We start from the raw sequence: 20391 nt of genomic DNA on the forward strand, positions 1-20391 counted from the left end.
TCTCACAGGCTACTATGGGACATCTGAGTGTCTAAGCAGGGAGTAACTGTGCATCTAAATATTAAAAGCCAAACAGCTTCAATCCACTCGCTGCTCACTGCGCAACATACCTCGTCCAATATCTAATATGGTTGCATGTGTGTGTTCCCTCCCAACATCTTGGTCATGGGAATAGATGCTATGTGGGCTTTGAGTGAAGAGTCAGCTAAAGCTGGAAGGTCATGGGGAATAGGAGAGCTTCAGGGTGGGCCCTACGGATGTTTTCATTGGCTTGGTTCAGTGCCATGGTCTTCAAACGCAAGAGTTTGGACTCAGATTGGGCTCAGACCTGGATCAGCATTTCCAGCAGTTCAGGAACTCGCGAGCTTTTATGCCTCATATCAGACCACCTGCACTTCCCCTAGCCATGGCCCGAGCTTTCAAAGAAAAGAGGTTCAGACAGGGAGCATGGTGCTTGGTTTTGCATTGCACTGTCAAACAAGAATATCCTGTTGTTATGTGGAATCACTGAAAACTTTAATAGCATCCCTAAAACCTTCCTCCCCTCCCAAAGCATTTTGCTGCTCCTAGCATTTTAATGAGTAGCTAGGGATCCCACAGCAGGACTTGCGGATTGAGTGGTCTTGGCAGAGTATCTGCAAAGGGCATTGTGTTTAATAAAAGGACTAAACTTTACAGTGACCTTCTCAATGTCTTGAAGGGAGATTTGGTCTTTGGATGTTAAGTGCCGTGCTGATGAACATGGAAAACACAAACTGGCTCCCTGCGTCCCTCTGGCAGCAAGCAGGCAGGCACTTTTCTCCTGCCCTGGGACACTGGGGGCAGATTCCCTGCAGATTCCTATTGTCCTTACTAAGGAGGCATGATTTGCAGCGGTGCTGGGTGCCTGCAGGCGCTGCCCACCACAGGGGCAGTCCTGGTGGCTCAGCACCACTGAGAATCAGGCCAGGGGGTCCCGGCAAGGGCAGGGGCAGGGGGAGCAGGGCAGGGGGCAAAGAGGAGCAGCGGTGCTTGCTGACGCTCAAACACAGGCCTTCCAATGGAGGGACCTGCCGCAGGGGGAGGGCTCTCAGGCCCCACAAGTCAAACTGCACAGAGTCACAGTTAGTCATCATCATCGTCGTCGTCATCGTCATCATCGTCATCATCGTCGTCGTCGTCATCGTCGTCGTCGTCATCGTCGTCATCATCGTCATCGTCATCATCATCTTCAGTGTTTATCTTCCCAGAAAGCACATCCTCTATCCAGTCTTCCAGCTCCTCAGCTGTGGGCAGGTCATCATCATCTCTGATGTCCATCCAGATGCTGTCAGCCTGCAGGGACAGGTGATGGGGGATTAGCTGCCCGCAGAGACACAGGCAAGAGATGGGGTTCACTACTACTGTGGGAGGAAGGATTGGACCATGGGTGGGACACAGGGCTGATGGCAGCATTAGCTCCCTCTCTGCACAGCGTGTGGGCAGACTCAACCAGATCACCTCTCAGCCCATGCACTGGGATTACCAATTCTCCCTGTAGTGTTCTTGTATCTGGCCAGGGCCAGTGGGACTGGTCAGTGGGTTTACATGGGTGTGCAGTACTGTGTGCCCTGGCTGAGATGTGTGACTGCTGCCTGTTCTTCTCCTGCACTGCCTACACCTGTGAGCAAGAGCACTGTCCACCCAATGTGTTGTCCTCACTCTGTCTGAGGAGTTCTGTAGACTCCAAGTTTTCATAAAGAGATCTCAAAGAGACCAACTATGCCAGTTCCCCCTGCATTGCCCCAGTTCATAGGACATCACAGCATTTCCCTCCTTCCATCCCAAGCCCTTTTGGGATCTCTTTGAGCTTTTACACCCCTCTGTCATCACTCCTTCTCCCCAGACTTTTACCATCACCTTTGGTTCAGGACCATGTTCTGGGCTCTCCACTTGTGATAGTGGTTCCTCCTCTTGGAAGACCCTTCCCTCAGATCATCTCAGCCATGCTACAGTTGAAGAATGGTGAAAACCACCAATGCCCTGGTGCCCCCTGCTCTTTCCCTCCAGCTGTCTGCATTACTTCTATAAACTGGAGGGGATGGGGGAATTCAGTAAGAAGATGATGACTAAATTATGACTGTTACCCAGAGACAGCAAGCATAGCTTGACTGGTCTCTTAGGCCTGGAAATCAAAGTTTTCCTCTCCGCTTTGCTGTAGGTTCCCTGGGCAAATGCCTGGGTAAGCCCCTTTCCCTTCACTGTCTCCCCCCATAAAGCAGGAGCAGCATCCTATTTTGCAGAGGTGCTGTGAGGTTATCTCATTCAGTGCTTGATGCTGTAGAAGCAAGTGATTGTCATATCTCAGAAGAAAGCTACCAGCTTTTGAAAATGCATCCAACTTCTTTCCCTGTCTGTGGTACCTAATTCTCTTTGGTTTATGGTTTGATGAAACTCTGGACCAATTTCTGCTCAAGAAAAGCTGTTTCTCCTATACAGTATTTTCCTCCTAAACTGCCAAAACTGAAATAAAAAAGTGCAATGGAGAGGCGTGCAGCTCTTGCTTCACACAAATGATCTTGTCCTTAACCTCAGCAATATTTGTGTGGGAAAAAGTGACACATTCAAATAATGGAAACAGGAGTGGCATCATTTTACCTAGAGAAGATGCTGTGCAAATAAAGCAGTGATATTTTGCAGAGCATCATGGCCCTAGACCTGAGCCACCACAATGTGATGAGCCAGCTGGGGCAGCTGGGAGCTCTGGTGTTTGTTTTGGCAGGTTTTAGAGAAAAGATGGGGTCACAGGGGTTATGTCCACAGAAGCCAACAGCAGTGTTTATTTTTACTCTGTTGTGTAAGCCCCACTTTGTACCTGTGTAACTTGGCTGAATGTTGTGATGTAACACTGAAATAATGAAATGAGCTCAATGTTTGCTTTGGTTATCACCCACCAACCTAGAACTTTCTTAAATCTCTCTTGAGAAATAAAAAACGGACTTAAGAGGAATGAAATAAAAACTGCAAATACTATAATCAGCAACCTAAAATATTTACTATATCAAAGCCAGATAACACATGAGGTTTTACAGGTCTCTGAGTGACTGCTGAATAATAAACCATATGTTCTTACCTAATACTGCTTTCTATATGATTCTCATGCCTCTGACAATCCCACTTCCGTGAATTTCCATTGATTTATGTTTAATGTAGCTGTGACATGACTTAAACATGACCAGTCGCAGTAAATATAATGAAGGAAGGTACTGTGGACTAGTGAGAAGGTCAAAAGACTAGAAGACTTGGGCTCTATTTTTGGCTTATCTGTTCATTTCTCTTATGATCTTAAGTGACAAGTGCTGTCTTGGTCCCCTTCCCTTTTGTCTTTCCCTTAAAAATTCTGTTAACAAGGCTTAACTGACTGGGTCCTCATGGTCTGGGATATTACTGCTCTATTACAGGTAAAGAGCTCACTTCCAGCCAGCACTGCAACTACTTGCTGACTCCCAGGTCAGCCTCTCATCCCCATCAATAGGATGGGCAATATTCAGGGGCTCTGCTTTCTTCATGACACCATCACTTTGCCATCCCATCTCCCATCTTATGGTTTTACAGCATCTGCTTTAACTGTAGGTGCAATTGGCCAGTACACACTTGCTGTCCCTCTTTTTCTGGGGCAATACAAGAGAGAAGATGTGGAGGCTGGAAGCAAGGTCAGTGGTGGTGCCAGAACCAGCACCCAGCCCCAGACATTTGTCCCAACTCTAAGTTCCTCTCTGCTCTCTTCTAATGAAATATCAAGTTCACATACACTGAAATTTCAAACACAAAGTCAAGCACCAATTTACAAACACTTCTGCAGTGGAGAAATTTCTGCTTCCAGAGACTCTTACATACCCCCACACATTCATTTTAAAGACGTTAAAACACCCAACTATTGACCATCCAAAATAAACTCAGGTGATAAGTGAGCCAGGCTGCAACATCCTGCATTATATGCTCTCTGATCATCTGGACTGTTATGGTCAGATTGAGGAGAAAAAAGTTTCTCTCTGTAGTCGTGTCAGGGCTGTGAAGCATGTTACACTGCACTCAGCAAATCTACTGAGATCTCTGCTGGTGAGGGTCAGATGGGTCCCTTTCCCAGCTGCCTTAAAAACTCACAATGTGTGGGCAGCCTGACATCAGTCCCATGGCTTGTTGGCTTGAAGGCAACCACAGTTAAAACAGTAGCTGCCAGAAAGCTGGCCCAGTGACACTGCTGTGGGTGCTGTGGGTACCACCACTACTGCAGCTGTGCCAAAGCAGCACCTGCCTCTGCAGCTCTCCCTCTGCAGTGCTGCTGGCTGTGGCACGGTGTGGAAACCCTTCACTGACACCAGGTATGGCTCGGGTGGGTCTCTTCTTCCCACCCAAATCCCTCCAGCATTACCTGCATGGCAGTGGCTGAGAAGGAGGAGGGCCTGGATGAACCCCAGCACACTCTCTTTACCACAGCAGGATCCCTCGATTACCAGTTTATGCTGTACTTTTATTAAAGCTGTGTATTTATTTAGCTTTTTCAAGCTGTACAGTTTTTCCCTGTCATCTGTTGGAGACCATTTTTCCCTCCTACACTCAAGCTGTGCCATTCTGCTTCTGCAGCAAAAACAACCTCCTTTTCCTCCTCTTCTCTTCCCTAAGCATGGCTTTATTTTCTCCCTACAGACCCTTTTCCTCCACAATCCCACACAGGCTGTCAGAGCAGGGAATGGATAAAGGATCATACTGTGTTTTGGGGTGGAAATGTGAGACCTTGAAACCTAAACTGTGCAAAGCCCTGAATCTTAAGCCACAGGGGCTGTTTGTGTTCTCAGCAAATGTAGTCTGTGTGTGACTCGGCAGCAGAAACACACTCAGACCAAAGCCCTGAAGCCGGACATCGGAGCTGTTACGAACTCCACCGCTCGCGGGAACGGTGAGGTCTTCACACTTTTTCCCAGGGCAAAAGCCTCATCTACCTGTACTTAACAACAGAAATCCCATTGATTCCAGTGGATCTCAAGTCCCATCCTTTCTAGCACCCTTATCTTGGGATCTCTGGATTTTTTGGGTGCACACTACTCACATCTGTGACATTCACCACCCCGATCTGTGGTCTGAACAAGTCGATCTTGAAGGTCTTCTCCCAGTAAGTGATCAGCTGCAGGAGCGAGAAAAAAAAAAGCTCAGGAAAAGATGATTACAATGCCCCCTTGCACTAGTTTAGTCAGCTGGGCTGTGGTGTGAGGGACATGCATTGACAAGTGCATGGGAGAGAAGAAAGGCTGAACACAAGCTTGGGCTGCCACACCTGGCAAAAGAAAGTGCCAACTCTGGGGATGTTCCCAAGATAACACCTTCATGGGAGGTAGACTCAAAAGACTCAAACAACAAGCTCTCAAGGGGATTGCCTGTGGTCCAGTTTCCTATCCTTCCCTGTACCAAATTCCCTGGGCAATTCCTGCACTTGTGTGTGCACATGCACACCCACCCTCACCCTCACCCCATTCACAAATTAAACCAAGAAAGGCAAGGAGCCTCTGCCACTCACCAGAGGAAAGTCATCAGGGTCAATCCAGACAATGCTCAGGTCAGGATTATCGGTGTTGTCCCTGGCAACCTGCTTCAGGATTTCCAGGAACTCAAAACCATCTGAAATTATATATGAACGACTGTAACTCTCTCCTACAAACACACAGGCACTTTTTGCTTGTGGGGTTTCCAGCTTCCCTGGCTCCCCTATGCACACAGGAGTTGTTTATAGTTCTCATTAAAATGCTGTCTCCCAGCGCTTTATTTTGATAATAAAGCTTTTAATTTCAGGCATCCTCCACGGGTATTGAAATTAGTTACACATGAATTAAGTCTCATAATCTTGCCAAGGAGTGGAACAATGTCACTATTTTCTTGTGATGAGGGAGGAACTGAGCCCCCAGGAGGCCAAAACATTTCGACATGTTGATGGCTCTGAGAAGCACTGATGTCACCGCTTTTCAGCAGTTTGTGGCCTCTGTTTTCCCACATGCCTATCACACACACAGACCTAAGCACTTTCCCAGATTCATACAGCAAGATGGATGCAGAGTTAGGGAGAAAATTCTGGTGCTGGGTGGAGGGGATGACTTTTTTTTCCCAGGCAGTCATTGATTTATATCCAAAATTTGAATGTCGGCTAGCATGCCTGCTAGCATAAACACCCAGAAGCATCCTGGCTCCCCGTCCCATCAAGCTGGGGATCACCATCCTGGCCAGGGTGCTGGGCTCCACTGTGCAAATAAAGCAGAAGAAAATACACTGTCTTGAGGCATGGAGAGTCACACAAGGAAGAAAATAGCCTTTTACCTGGGTCATCTTCTTCAGCGAAGGCTACGATGTGGATACCCTCCATGTCATCCTCCTGGAAATAACAAAACCATTACTGATGGGCCAGGGAGGGAGGGCAGAGTCTGGGCAGTTGCTGGAGATTAGGAGCACTGAGATGTCTTCAAACAAACAAGAAAATTGCTAATGGAAGCTAGACTGGAGCCCCACTGAGACATCAGAAATGGGAGTTGAGGTGAGGCTGAGTCATGAAGGTGTTCAGTGCCGAAGTGGGTAGTTTGGGTAGTGCTGAAACTCTTCAGTTAAAAATGATGCCTGTGCACTGTGATAGCAAAGGTGAGGGAGCTTCTGACAGTGTGGGGCAAAAGTTTGTCTGCAGAGAAGGTCAAAGGATCTCTAGCATGGATCTCTTCCCATTTGTGCCTGAGGCCACCTACCCTCAATTTGCAGATCCCAGGGGATAGTTTACAGGGAAACAAGTATCTGGCACCATGCTCAGTCACAGAACATGCTTCTCGGGGGCCAGCAAAGGAGGTTTTCTCACAGTGTAAGAGGCAAGGTGGCTCATTTGGACCCCTTTTGGGAGGTGAAGGGTCTCTGCTTTAAGTGAGGGTCTCTCTGAGCAGTGAGAAGAATTGAGTGGGGGGCTCATTTCAGGGCTCCGATGAGTGGAGGACAGAAATTACAGCCTGCTAGGCTGCTTTTCTCCATGAGACACATGAGTAATGGGTAATGATATTGGCAAAGGCCAATGGATCTGCTGGCTGGTTCATCATCCGCCTGCTATGAATGTCATCTCTGAATTATCCCATGGATCGGTTTCGCCTTCCTCACCCGCTGTCGGTCCTGGTTTCCATTTCAATTGGTTTTAATGCAAGAAAAAATTCCCATCTAAATGCTAATTTCTTTTCCCTTCTGAGCCCAGAGGTGACAAAGCCACCATCAAAAACTGAAAGGGAAAAAGCCCCTGAAAGATTAAGTGGAAAACATTATCTTTAAAAACAATAGCGGATGCTGAGCCTTTGTGGATGTCTTCAGGGAATACATTTTCACTGGGACATTCTAGGCAGATTTACTTGGAATTCAGATGACTTACAGCTGGCAAAATCTACACTGTTACTTTTTCTTCATATTGGCCAGCAGCATTGTCAGTCACCAAAATAAAAAGTATGTCTATATGCCATATATATTTATAAGTATATGGCTACATAACACAGCTCTGTTCTGACCTCCAAGGCAGTAAACAAAACTGGACTAACTCAAGTGAAGGCATTGAGCATGTTGTGAACTTCCAGTGAGATCAGAACCCAGCTCTCTGTCTTCTGTGAGTCCCCTGCTCGTAGTGGAGGCAAGCTCTGTATTCCCAGGCTGCTGGTAGAGAGACGTCACACCGCTGTGAATTCACGCTTTTCCTGAGGCTAATTTAGAATATGTTCAGTTTGAAAGTGAAATCATGCATGTGAAATTTGGGTGTCACTGAAGCTCCATTAAGAACCTTGGAGGGGCTTCAGTGGATCTTGGGAGCTATATTCTATACAGAATCTGTATTTCAAAACAAAATGAAAAGCTATCATGCCTAAGTGACTCATAACTCCTGGTTCAGTTTTATTACCTCTTGCCTTGTTGTATTAAAGACTCCCAAGGTTTTTGCCACTTCGGAGTCTCGCAGCGCTTCATGTTACACAGCCAAGCAAGGGGACATCTGAATATGCTGTTATAAACATGTCAAGCCTTTTGGAGGAATGACTGCACCTTCCTTAGTGTCTGTAAAGCACCTGTTCAGCTTCGTTTTTCAGCATTCATTTGGGACTTGAGAGTCCCTGACTAGCTTTTAACATCATATTCATTCACAGTGAAGGAATAATTTGTTATACACATTTTTTCTTACATTTTCACTCTTCCCCTCTTCCCCAACCCTGCAGACCAGGAGAGTCATCTGTGTGCGATAGGGGCTAAACTGCTGGTTAGTTCTTCACAGTTGCTGAATTGCAGCTTGCATACACCATGAGAAGTGCAATCAATGCATGATTGGCTTTGAAATCTATATAATTAACTGTACTGCCTGCTCTCACTTGCATTTTGAATTGTACAACTACTCTGTTACTTTTACAAGGACATGTAGTGACAGGATGAGGGGGAAAGAGGGTAGATTTAGATTTAGGAATTAGGATTTAATATTAGGAAGCAATTCTTTGCTGTGAGTGTTGTGTGACACTGGAGCAGGTTGTCCAGAACATTTGTGTATGCCCCATCCCTGGAAGTGTTCAAGGCCAGCTTGGATGGGGCTTTGAGCAATCTAATCTGGTGGAAGATGTACCTGTCATGACAGGGGGGTTGGAACTAGATGATCTTTAAGGTCCCTTCCAACCCAAACCAACCTATGATTCTGTGAATCTCCATGAGACATCTGTACAATCTCTGTAGCTCACCCACCCAGCAAGCAGGCCACTGAAATCTTCCCACTACCAGCACTGATATCCGTTAGCTGAGATGGAGCATCCTGTGGTGGGATGTCTTCCACATCGTTGTCGTGGTCCCTACACAGGCCCAACACCTGCCTGGCAAACTGCTTGGCTTTCTCTCTTCCATCTGTGGAGCAAACAGGACCCGGCTCAGCTGTCCACCGCTGCTGAGCAAAGCATTTGAGCACACTGTTTGAGCTCGGGCACTAGGCATCACAGCCAGGGTCTTCCCTTCTTCCCAGAAGAAAGAAAGTAGCTTTGCAAGGAAGGAAAGTTAGTTTTGCCCAGCTAGACACTGGAGCTGGGCAGCAGTTCCTTGTTGGAAGTTGGCAGGGTACACAAGGCTTCCCACCCACATGTGCTTACCCACGTCTCAAACATGTCCTCTGGGCGCAGCTTCCTCAAGGTGGCCCTGAAAGGAAGATAGAAATGCTCTTTGAGGACATATCCAGCACTGTCACACGTGATGCTGCCAGAAATACAGAAATGGTCATCATGGCACATTTCACTGTGGCTGGATCAGCCACATTTTAAATGTAAGCATGGGGGCACTGTAGGTCAACTTATGCTTTTATTTATGGTGATAAAACCCTACCCCTGGCCCCACTGGAGTAATTACAACCACTGCTCATGGTTGGGAAGATGAGATGCCTCTCTGTGCTGGGATGTGCTGGTGAATTAGTCTCACACATGGCAGATTGTTCCGTGTGTGCTGAGAGCATGAGGTGACCCATTCACTTTTGTCTTTCTGTTCCTGGGACATTCCTAACAGGCTTTGTCTCCTTTTTCTCCTGGTTTTACCCCAGCATAATTTCAGCACAGAAATCCCTCCAACCTCTGCTGAAGCAAAGAAGACAGAATAACCTCTGTGAAGAAGATTTATATTCTAATAACCACTGACAAGAAAACTCAAACCCTAAGAGTAGTCAAAGCAATTTTTTTTTTGAGAAGTAGTTCACAAAGGACCAAAAAATTAAAAGCAAATATTTTCAGACACATCTGTAGCAGGAAGCTTGTCGGAGAGCCTGAGAATGGTAAAAAAAGTGAATATCTTAGAGCATGGCACTAATAATGCCAAGGTCGTGGGTTTGATCCCTGTATATGCCATTCAGTTAAGAGTTGGACCTGTGGGTTCCTTTCAACTCAGAATATTCTGCAATTTCTCTCTAAAGATTACCTAAAGTATTAGTCATTGTTCCTCTTAACACAAGAGTTAGTAGGTGTCCAGAGAAATTATTAGGTAGCAGGTATAAACTCAACAAATAGGAATGGTCTTTTGATGCAAAGCATAATTCAGCTGCTAACTCATTACAATTAGGTACTTTCAGCATCAAAATAGAAATAAGGTAGAAACTACCTTAGAAATTGAAGAAATAGCCATTAAGATATACAATTTTTGACCCAGCAAGTCCTCTCATTGTTGATAGTCCAAACCCAGAGGTTATATCAGGTGAATGCATATTACGTATTTAGGCATATTTGTAACTGGCTTTCAAGACACTTACCCTAAGCTGTTCTCTGGGGGAAGAGCTTGGAGAAAGGAAACTCAGTGGAAAGGATTTGATCACACCCACATGTACTGATTGCTGTGTTGTTGCTCAGGATACTTCTCTGTGCTGGAGGGAGTGAGGTAACTGGGATTTTGTTAAGTAAGAGGGAGCAGAATTCAGCCCCCCACGTCGCTACACCACAATTGCAGAGAACTGGGAGTCCAACCACAGCATTTTGCATGTGAAACAGGTATAAACCCAGAGGCCTCTTGCTGCAAGCAGAGGAGCTACCATGTAACTTGGTTTTGTACAACTGGGAGCAAAATCTGGGCTGAGACCTTGTAGTCACAGTGCCTGTCACCGTGCCCAGATGGACACCCATCTGCTGGGCAGCCTTGGATGAGTCACCCCACCACGCCGAACACTGACTTCCTGACCTGCTCAGGAGAGGATGAACTTTCCCACCACAGGCTGCAGCTGCCTGGAGAAGCCTCATCTGGGAGGCTGTGTATGGATTTCTCCTGGGCATCTGCTTCAGATCCTGTCTTGAGGCTGCAATGGAAGCTCAACAAATCCCAGTTTCTGGAGGGAGTGGTAGTGAAGCCTGCCTGAGCACAGTAGTGAGGAGCCATTTTTGGAAGGGCTGTTTAAAGCATGACAAAGAGCCTGGATACTGCTGACCAGTAGTAGCTTTCCCCATTGATGTGACATGGCTCCTTTAGTGGGATGGAGAGCTGGCAGTGGGGTGTTGCACCACGGAAGAGGGTTAGTCCATGCCTGTGAAGTGAGAAAGCCTGCTGTGTGAGGGGGAGGAGGCCAGTGGTCCCCTATACCTTCCTACAGAGAATACCCTGCCAAGTTGCCTACGGGGCACCAGCACGTGGCAGCTGCTGAGGTTGCTTAACTTTAGTCTACAGATCTGATCATCTCCATGTCTCACTAATTCCCATCTGTGGCTTTAGGTGCTTTACTGGTGGCAAGGCAGGAAGTACTTCTGCTCTGAGAGGCTCAGCGTTAGCTGCTAGGAACATATCACTGTTACCCCAGGGTTCGTCCCCTGCCATGGCAGCCCCTTGGCGGGTTTGGGATTTCAGGCATTCAATTTTACAAGACTCCTTTTAATTCTCTTCTGAGCCTTGGCACTTGCAAAATACATGGCCCAGCCCCTTGATCCTACCAAGCACCACACAGCATCTTGAAATATGTAAGACTTGGGGGCATTCCACTGCAATTTTGTGCTGGTGTTTAGCTGACTGTTCTTAATCAGCCTCCTGATGCTGCTGCTTGACAGAAAGAACTTGGAAAAAAAAAAAAGATGGAAAGGACTGAGGTCAAAAAGTCCCAGAGGTCAGCAAAGTGAATTGCAAATGCATGGGAGATAGAGAAGCCTTTCATATTTCAGAAAAAGCAGAGATCTGTTTCCAGGTCTGGTGAGTTGTGGATTCCAAAGACGATGATCTGTCTCTAAACTCTCAGTGGGTTAACACAAACCTCCAGCTGAGACCAATTTGAGATCCCCCCTCTATATCAATGGCCCTGCTTTCCTCAAACTCTGAACTGGTCCCTTGAATGTCTGCTGGAAAATGCAGTTGCAGGAGCAGCAGGTTAACTGTGCTATTATCCTGCACGGTGCTTTTAGGGGTGTAAAAATACAGCACCTCATAGATAATTGTGCCCATATATTTAACCTCGCCTTTTACACAGGATCAGCCTCTCTGATGACTTCCAAAACATTGGTAGCTGAGTCCCTGAGCAACTGTGCAATAAACCTGATTGCAAAAAGCATGGAGCCTCTGCAGCTCCTGCTGGGCTGATCAAACACTGTAGCTGCTCAGCACCGTTGCCACGTGAGGCTCAACACAGCCATGACAGCAGTGGCTGCCTCTCTGTGCCCTTTGTCAGCAGGAGTCCCTTAGTCCATTGCAGTTCCTCCGAGCTCGGTCTAAGCTCAGAGCCTGCCTCCAAGTATATCTGACATTAGGAGAGGAATATAGCCATTAGTGAAGCTGCTTTGGAGAAGGATGGGACTGGAGAGATTTGGATTTGACTTGAGAGGCCTTGGAGAACATCATCTTCTATACAGACCTAAATTAAAAGCATGGGCAAGTAGGGCAAGGTTTCCACTGTCCACTGCTTTCAAGCATCCCAGCTTTTTTTGAAGGAGGACTAACTAGGGAGGAGGAGAAGGCTGTGTTGTCACAGCCCCATTGTAGTGAGCTCTGATTGCTGTACAGATACTTGCACCTCTGGGAGTAGCAAAAAAAAAAAAAAAAAAAAACCAACTAGAATCTCAAACCTGGGTCAGCAAATCATGAAAAAGGTGGTCATCATGCTAATTTTTTTCTGAGAGAGTTGCCCTAGAGAGGCAAGGTTGTGATGAGAGACACCTTTACCCACTTTCCTTGTCCAGGAGCATCCTATACACTACATACCTTCTGTGCTCTCTCACAAATTCAACCAGCTCCTCTTCTGTGTAAGGCTTATCAGGGATGTGAACAGGCTCATCCATAAATGGTTCATAGAAGTCCACCTCATTCATCTTCAGACCTAGCTTCTTGGCAACCTGTTACAGTGGAGATAGTCAGAGGTGAGGGAGCCTGATGTGCCTCTTTGCCCACCCAGTCTCTCCTAGTGTCAGAGCTGAGATCAAGGTGCTTGTTCTCCCTCAGAGTATGCACTCCTAGAGGTAGCCCACAAAACAGAATGGATCTTTCCTTGGTTAAAACCCACTGATGCTCTCCCCACTACTGGTGTCAAGCACCGGACTAGAGCAAAGCCAGAGTCAAGGTCCCACAGACCTGGTGGAGCTGGTTTCCAAACCCACATCAGGACCTCCCTCCATGTTGCAGAAATGGCCTTTTATCTTGTGACAGAGCCAAATCCCAAAGTGGACACTGATACTACAAAATACAGGAACACTGAGAATGAGAAGCTAGAACCAGATAATAAATCTGGGAACATCCTGAGCTCTCAGAAAACAGGTGGTGGCATCTGTGAGCTCCCATTTAGGTCTGTGAGTACTTACCCCTTTGTCAAAAGTAGCAAAGAACTTGATGTATGGCTGGAATTGTTCGGCAGCTTCTTCAAATGCCTTGAAATCTGGGAGGAGAAAAGGGGAATGAAGAAGATATTTCACAGACAGCTTTGATCAGGACAGAAGGCACCAGGGAAGAACAAACGTAAATTATTGCAAATTCCCATAGATGACAGCCCTGTGTTTCTTCCACCCTTCCAGGGTTTACACAGAAGGACCATTTCAAGTGGAGCAACACGCTGTGCAGCTCCACAGTGCTCAGGAAAACTGCAGATCCCAGCATGCCACACTTAACTGTGGCTGAAATCAGCAGCCCTGTGAAGCAGGTCCAGTGGTAGCTCAGCCTGGGAAATGCATGGAATTGCTCCAGCATTAATGATTGCCGCCATTCCCTAAGCAGTCACCACACATTATTAGGCATGCTTCTCCTGCTGCAGGAGGAGGGGAAACAAAGTACAGGAACAAGGTATGTTTTACCTGTTACTGCTAAGGGCACAGTGCTGGGTTCCAGCCTGGCAGGAGATTTTTACAACAGGCTTTTCTCCTCACTTCTCTTCAAAGTACTTATTACTGAAGTTCCTTACCCAGTGTAACTGTAACCTCAGCTGATTTTGGGTGAGGTTAATTTACTTTACTTCAGGAGCCCTGGATTATGGCCCTCTTCTCTTACCAGCAGATACCTTGCAGAAGGGTCACAGCTGTTGGTGTAGGAATGGGCTCATGCGTAACACCAGCAGAAACTTGTCTGCAACCCCATCTCATCCTCCATCAATGTTCACACTGTCATACCCTGCCATATACTCCTAACACCCTTAATGTTCATGCAGAACAACCAGTGCCCAGCCCCCTGAGCCCCCAGCCAGGCTCTAAGCCCCACAGGAACATATTCATCTTACGTTCAGAGTCTTCTCCTTTGAAGTAGCCGATGAGTTTGATTTCATCATCAATCTGGTCAAAGGCCTGAAGCTCCAGCTTGCTGTTTATGACCTCCACGGGGTCTTCTAGCAACTGCCATGACAAATGCATGTGATAACGCAGTGATTTGCAGCACCAACCTATGCCTGGCAGGGTGTGTCACAAGCAGCCTAAGTGAGGAGAAAGGGGTCACCCAATTTCTTCACTGTTGGAAACCCTAATTAGTGCTCTCTGCCTTAATGTGAGGAACCGAGAGATGCAGGTCACCTTCAAAGGGAGATGTTAGTATGTTCCCTGGATAGGTGAAAGCGTCCAGAGGGAGGCTGATAGAGGACAGGGTAACCTGAATGGATGCTGAGGGACTTGCTGTGATGAGAGATGAGGGGTAGCAATCGCAGCTGGCTTTAGGGAGGATGAGAAGAAGGAAGAGCAGTTGAAAGGAGCTGGTATGAACACTATCAGCTTCTGTAAGTGATACATACATACCTATATCTATATATACTTGTTTTCAAGTCTCATTTGGTGGAAGAGTTCATTGCAAAAAACTTGCTTTTGAAAAACATTAAAACCAGCACACTAGAGGGTGGCCAAACAAAGGTTTGGAACAGTGAAAAGTCTGGATGTGAATTTTCCTGGCTGCTCCTCCTATGAAGAATGGTTTAAGCACAGGCTTTGGCCCCACACACATCACAGTGTTGATGAGGAATTTGGAAGACCTATCTGGCACTTTAACCTTCCATTGATTCAAACTTTGTTTCTGTTTTCTTAACTAGTCACTGCTGGTGAAAAGATTCAGCCTGACTATTTTGCCCAATAATACTGGTGTAAATCAGATGTATTTTCACTAGATGGAAAGAAAAACAGGCAGGCCACTGTACAGCCTACAGAGGAGGAGAGAACCTCTGGGTTTCTTTTTCATTTCAGATCAGGCTGCTGAGGCACCATTTGCTTGGTTTTATTTCCCTGCTTTACCTGCTATTACCCTGCCAGGTACTTTCTCTCTTGAGTGAAAAATGCCCAAACAGAAATGCTTGGTCTCTTCTTTTTCACAGAACATGATTTTTCAGTGTCACACCATAAGGCATAGCAAGCAAAACCTCATCAAGCACGTTACACTGCACTCCCTTTGAGCAGTGCTCCGACATGAGGCTGTGCCTCTGCTACCCCCACAGCAGTATGTGCAGTTTTCTGCTGCCATAGTGGCCTGAGCCATGGGAACAAGGGATCCCACTGCTGTGGGGTCATGGCAAAGCCTTGCCCTCCTGAGTGGGGCAGATGCCTATTTCTGTCCCTGAATCCACTAGCATGTGTTTTGTCCACAACACTTGATGCACACAGCCACAGACATTGTCACAGGAGAGCTGAGGTTCTAGGTATCTGTTTCTCTTCCCTGGCCATGCTTCTCCTCACCAGCAGTCCTGCACCACAGGTAGCCATGTAGGCAACCTGCCACCCTGGGAAACAAACACTGCCAGCTCCACTGCTTGCCTTACCTCCCTTATCTGCATTACTGCATGGCTGCTTATAAAGGAGTCTCATTTCAAAGGAAAGCCAAACCACCGCAAAAAGTTTTCATTACAAAGCAAAGACCATGGTTTTGGACTGTTGCCTCTCCTAAGAACAAAATGTAAATAAAGAGAAGTGAAACGTATTGATGGGGGATTCAGCACCTCTTTTGCATTTAGGCACAGAGGTGAGTACATCATTGTGCCTGTGCACCAGATGACCCAAGGGCACTTAGTCCTAGAGTCTTGATCTTTTTTCACTCATGGCAGTGCAATTTGGGAAGTTGCCTGAAGAGACATGATGTTGTATGTGTCTAGAAAGGGGAAAATAGTTTGCAGCATAAGGCTTTTTCAGTGCACTAAGCTCTTTTTAGTTGTTCGATAAGAATCTCACTTCTTGGATATTCTTTTTTTGAAAATCACTTTTCTTTAAAAAAAAATTAGTGTGGAAGACTTTGCTAATGGCAAAGTGCTTGCACACCAGCTTGCTAACTGAGGTGGGTGATCAGCAGTCAGTTATGTGGGATTGTTGCTGACTTCCATTCAAATACTCCATAAACAAGAAAGAGGGCATAATGTCTCCAAGATATAAGAGGTTGGTAGCATATAAAGATACCAGCTTCCTTGTGAACTCATGGTCAGACAAGTACTGGGGAAAATGGCAAATGCCATCTCTATCAGTGAGCAGCAAACAGATGGCATTTCAAACAAAGATACACTTGTGTTTTTTAGCAAACTCAGTATTTGCAAGGTCTTCTCTGAGAGGCTTTATCTAGCTCTGAGCTTATCTGTGCTTACATCCAAGAGGAATTCCACCAAGACATCTGTGGCCAGTTCCCCATCAAATTCGATCAACCGCTCATCCTTAAAGACATAGAGACTTCCCTCTTCAAGCAAGCCTGAAAGAAGGAGACAGGAAACATAATGTGGTTAACATGTCACTAAAAGCATTTTTACTGTAGAGTATCTTGCTTGTTATTCCAGCAATGCTGTCTGGGAAAATGCAACTGCCAGTTCACTATGTTGGTCTACTTAGAAACAACCTGAGCAATCTCCTGACTGATGGAACAGGAACAGATGTCAGCCAGAACTGTGGCTAACTTCTTCCCAAATGTTGAATTTTTCATTCAGGTCACAGTTTGGCCTCATCTGGAAAAATTCTGTACCAGTAACTTGTTTTATCTTGGCTATCTATCTTACAGTAAATACTGGCTCTAACTGACAGCTCAGATTTTAACAACCTGCCACTATGGAATAGATTTTCTTGAGGGTTTTGCTCACTGTCTGGAGAAGGCTGGACTATACGAACATCAGCAGTGATCTGAAAGTGAGCTTCAAACTATCTGAGGTTTATCTGGCCTTGGCAAAAGGGTTAGAAACCAATGGGGGAGATACCACAGACAGCAGGGGCCCATGTGAATGCAATATCACTGCACTGAGGACTGAGTGCCACTGCACTTCATTGGAGGCTCCAAAATCAGCAGCATTGGCCTCCTGTAATGCAGGACAAGTAGGGTAGCACAGGCCAAGGTGATTGGTAGTTTGTTCCTTCTTAGAGGAGCAGAAACTCTTCTCTTTAGTTGAGCTCCCACTACCACACACAGCCTCTAATTTAGGCTGTGGCTCCCCCTTTTGTTGACAGAGGTCACCCTGCCGTGGGACTGGTGACATTTGGGGACCTATGTTATTTCCCTGTGTGTTCTGGTTCTGCACCACTGTGTCAGTCATGTCTCTGTGCAGGAAGAGCATGAAGTTACTCCATAGCATCTCTTTCCTGTTCATGCACAGCGAGCTGTGAGCTTACATCTTGTCATCATTACAGCATGAGTTGCCTTTCTCTTTCACTTGATTTGATTTGGTTTTGGTACTCTCAGACAGGAAGGTTTTTACTGAAAGGGTCTTTCTGAGTTCATCCCTCTCATCTGCACTCTCCCCACTCCACTTGATCCTGCCCTTGGTGAGGTGGGCAGGTGGTCAGTGTGCAAGTGCCATCAATATTCTCCCCATCCTGGTAACAAGGATTTGGCTGCCCTCTATGGGGCTGGCTGTTGGACATCAGTCCCACACTCTCTCCAAGCTATTCCAGAAATATCAGACATGGGACTCACCTAATTTTTTGGCAAGTTTGGCATCCTTCTTGGAGTCCACCATCCCAAAACCGATGCTTCTGGGCTCCAGGACCTGAGCTGCCAGCTGTGGGAGGAACCAGAGAGCCCAACATTAGCAGCATTGACACCACAGGGTAGCTAAAGGGCATCGTGCCCCGCTAGCATGGCATGACAGACACAAGTGACCCATATTCTGCTTTTGAACAGCACCAGTGAGTGGGATGTGTCACATGCTGCCTCTCTGCTGAGATAACCAGAGGTCACAAGGGTTGGGTTTCTTCCCATTGTGTTGCAGCAGGGATTTGCTGGCACTACCACATGGTGCTCACAGCTGTTTGAGACTGGCATTGGGAGAGGGCTCCTGATTGAACCAGGGACACTAAAGCAGTGGGCATGGCTGGAAGAAAGACCTGTGTTATTGACACAAACCAAAAGCTGTTTCCTCCTTGGTGCCTTAGTGGCCTCCTTCAGGGGAGTGCAACGTGTTGGCACTACCAACATTTTAACTCTTGAAGTGCAGGTTGCCAGACAGCAGTGGCTGCAAACTTGATGGGATGCAGGATAGTGCAGCATCATGTTTCTTTCATGCATGCAATGGGATGGCCAAAATAGGCTTGCTTTCCTATGAAATAATTGAAGTCATGTCTCCTGTCCAGGCTTCAGTAACACCCCACACCCTGGGCCCCTCTTTTTGCTAAAGAAATGCATCTAATCCCAGTCATGCCAGTGTTCACCTCTCACAGCTTCTCAAAACTACTGCTCCCTGTTCCCACCATTTTTGACGAAGGGGCCTCTTGAAGATATCGAGTTCCTGCCTGTTTTGTGAAAATAGATATGTGAGGAAAGGAGAGAAGCTCTGCAAGGGCCCCATGGTGGGAACGGCCCCTGGTGAGACCCTGTGAATTCCAGATAGGCTCCTAGAGATGCACTGACCCTGGAAAATGGGTCCACTTACGCACCAGGTGACTGACAGCCCCACTGCAAGCAGGCTACAGACCATACAAGGCGATAGTGATGCTCTGAGATCACCAAGCAGCTGTAAGAGCTTCTTCCTCCTCCCTCTCCCTTCCTGCTCTATGAACGCCTCTGATGCTGATGGTCTTCTTGCTGTTCCTTCTCCCAGCCCCACCAGATGGTGGGGGATGATGGAGATGAGGAGTCAGAGGCCTCTGGGATAGGAATGTCCTTATTAGGGCACAGCTGCCAGTGCTTGGTGGCAGGAGAGGGGCAGAAGAAAAGCCATGGCCAGAGAGATAGAGGGTTGATTTATGAGGAAGCCCCCCTGCCCGACCCATTTTAGTGCCCTCCCCCAGACTCAAAGCCAGTTTGAATGTCACCCAGCAGCGCTGCCACCGCAGCCGTGCGGCCCCTTGGCTCCCCTGCTATAAATAGCTTCTGCCTGTGCCCGGCCACTGCGGGAGCGAGCAACAATTAAAGGCGTCGGGAGTCGAAAGTGGTGAGGCAGCTACCTCGCCTGTGCAATGGGGTGTCATGGGGCCAACCAGCTCCCTGTGCTGTCAGCACCCAGCCTGTCCCCGAAATTCTGGAGGATAGTGGCAGATACCCTGGTGATCAGGGCTCAGGGACCTTGCTTGAGCAAAGGGGAGTGATGAAGAATGTGATTGTTTCCTCCCTTCCAACAAATATGCATCCCCAGGCCTGTCCCAAAGCTCTCCAGGAGGACATCGTCTCCACCAACCCCCACAGCATCGCTGCAGCCTTGATCCCCCTGCAGCTGCCTGCCCTTTTGTCCTTAGGGGACACCATGTGAAGCAAAAGGGGTGCTTCTGTTACACAGGAAACAGGCATCTCGATGCTCTTTCCTTGCTCTTTGCCAGTGCTTTAAAACAAAGGTAAGGCTGCATGTTCTGGGCTTGTGCGACGGACATTGCCTGAATGGGGGCAGAGCACTGATTTGTGTTTTCACATCCATTGATGAGGCACCTGAGCACTGGTTTGACTGGTCTGGCATCCCATGTCCTGGCTCAGGCCACGGCTGTACATTTCAGAGCCCTGAGAGCAGCTGGTACCCATACTGCAGTGAGAGATGGACACCTCTTGTGAGCTCTCTAGACATCTCTAAGCAAGTAGTGGTGAGAGAAGATCCCCCATTACAGGGATCTATCTTTTCTGGACAAAGGGATGGAGCCTGTAGGATCATCAGCTTTCTGGGACATTATCAGCATGCTTATTGGCAGTTGTGCATATTCGGCAAGAGATTCCTCAGAGTCAGTGCTTGAAGCTCTGGCTGCTCTGTGACCAGAGGTAAAGCACAGAAAGCCCAAGGGAAGAAGACTTATTCAGTCATGTCCATTCCAGGTAATACTTGATCTAGTTACTCAGAGTTCTGTCAGCCATGTGCCACACAAAGTCAGGGTAGTTTAAGCCCAAGTTCTCAACTCCTGCACACAGGAGATGGTTAGGATTTCTTGTGGGTGTTTGAAAAAGGTCAGAAATGTGCAGAAAAGCTGCAACACCTGCTACAGACAAGTGGCTGGATTGATTGCAGGAGAGGAGGCATTAATCAGAACTCATGTATGTCAGTACCTTGCTCACGCAAGGTGGGTCTTTGGAGAG

General features: G+C 47.1%; 1 protein-coding gene across 1 annotated transcript in view; it reads right to left on the reverse strand.

The window, feature by feature from the left end:
- Positions 1-494: 494 nt before the first annotated feature.
- Positions 495-20391, reverse strand: part of CASQ2 (calsequestrin 2) — a 30858-nt gene continuing 10961 nt past the window's right edge. Inside the window, exons 2-11 of the mRNA XM_027878884.1 lie at positions 17815-17899; positions 16505-16605; positions 14183-14294; positions 13278-13351; positions 12685-12815; positions 9129-9174; positions 6322-6376; positions 5531-5631; positions 5066-5140; positions 495-1314 (exon numbers count right to left, since the gene is read on the reverse strand). Coding sequence (XP_027734685.1) covers positions 1105-1314; positions 5066-5140; positions 5531-5631; positions 6322-6376; positions 9129-9174; positions 12685-12815; positions 13278-13351; positions 14183-14294; positions 16505-16605; positions 17815-17899 — 990 coding nt within the window. The 3' untranslated portion in view covers positions 495-1104. The remainder of the gene's footprint in view (positions 1315-5065; positions 5141-5530; positions 5632-6321; positions 6377-9128; positions 9175-12684; positions 12816-13277; positions 13352-14182; positions 14295-16504; positions 16606-17814; positions 17900-20391) is intronic.

The sequence above is a fragment of the Empidonax traillii genome, unplaced genomic scaffold (assembly GCF_003031625.1).
Source record: "Empidonax traillii isolate 1590-97213 ecotype Southwest subspecies unplaced genomic scaffold, ASM303162v1 scaffold46:size3806547, whole genome shotgun sequence".
In the NCBI taxonomy this organism is placed as follows: domain Eukaryota; kingdom Metazoa; phylum Chordata; class Aves; order Passeriformes; family Tyrannidae; genus Empidonax; species Empidonax traillii.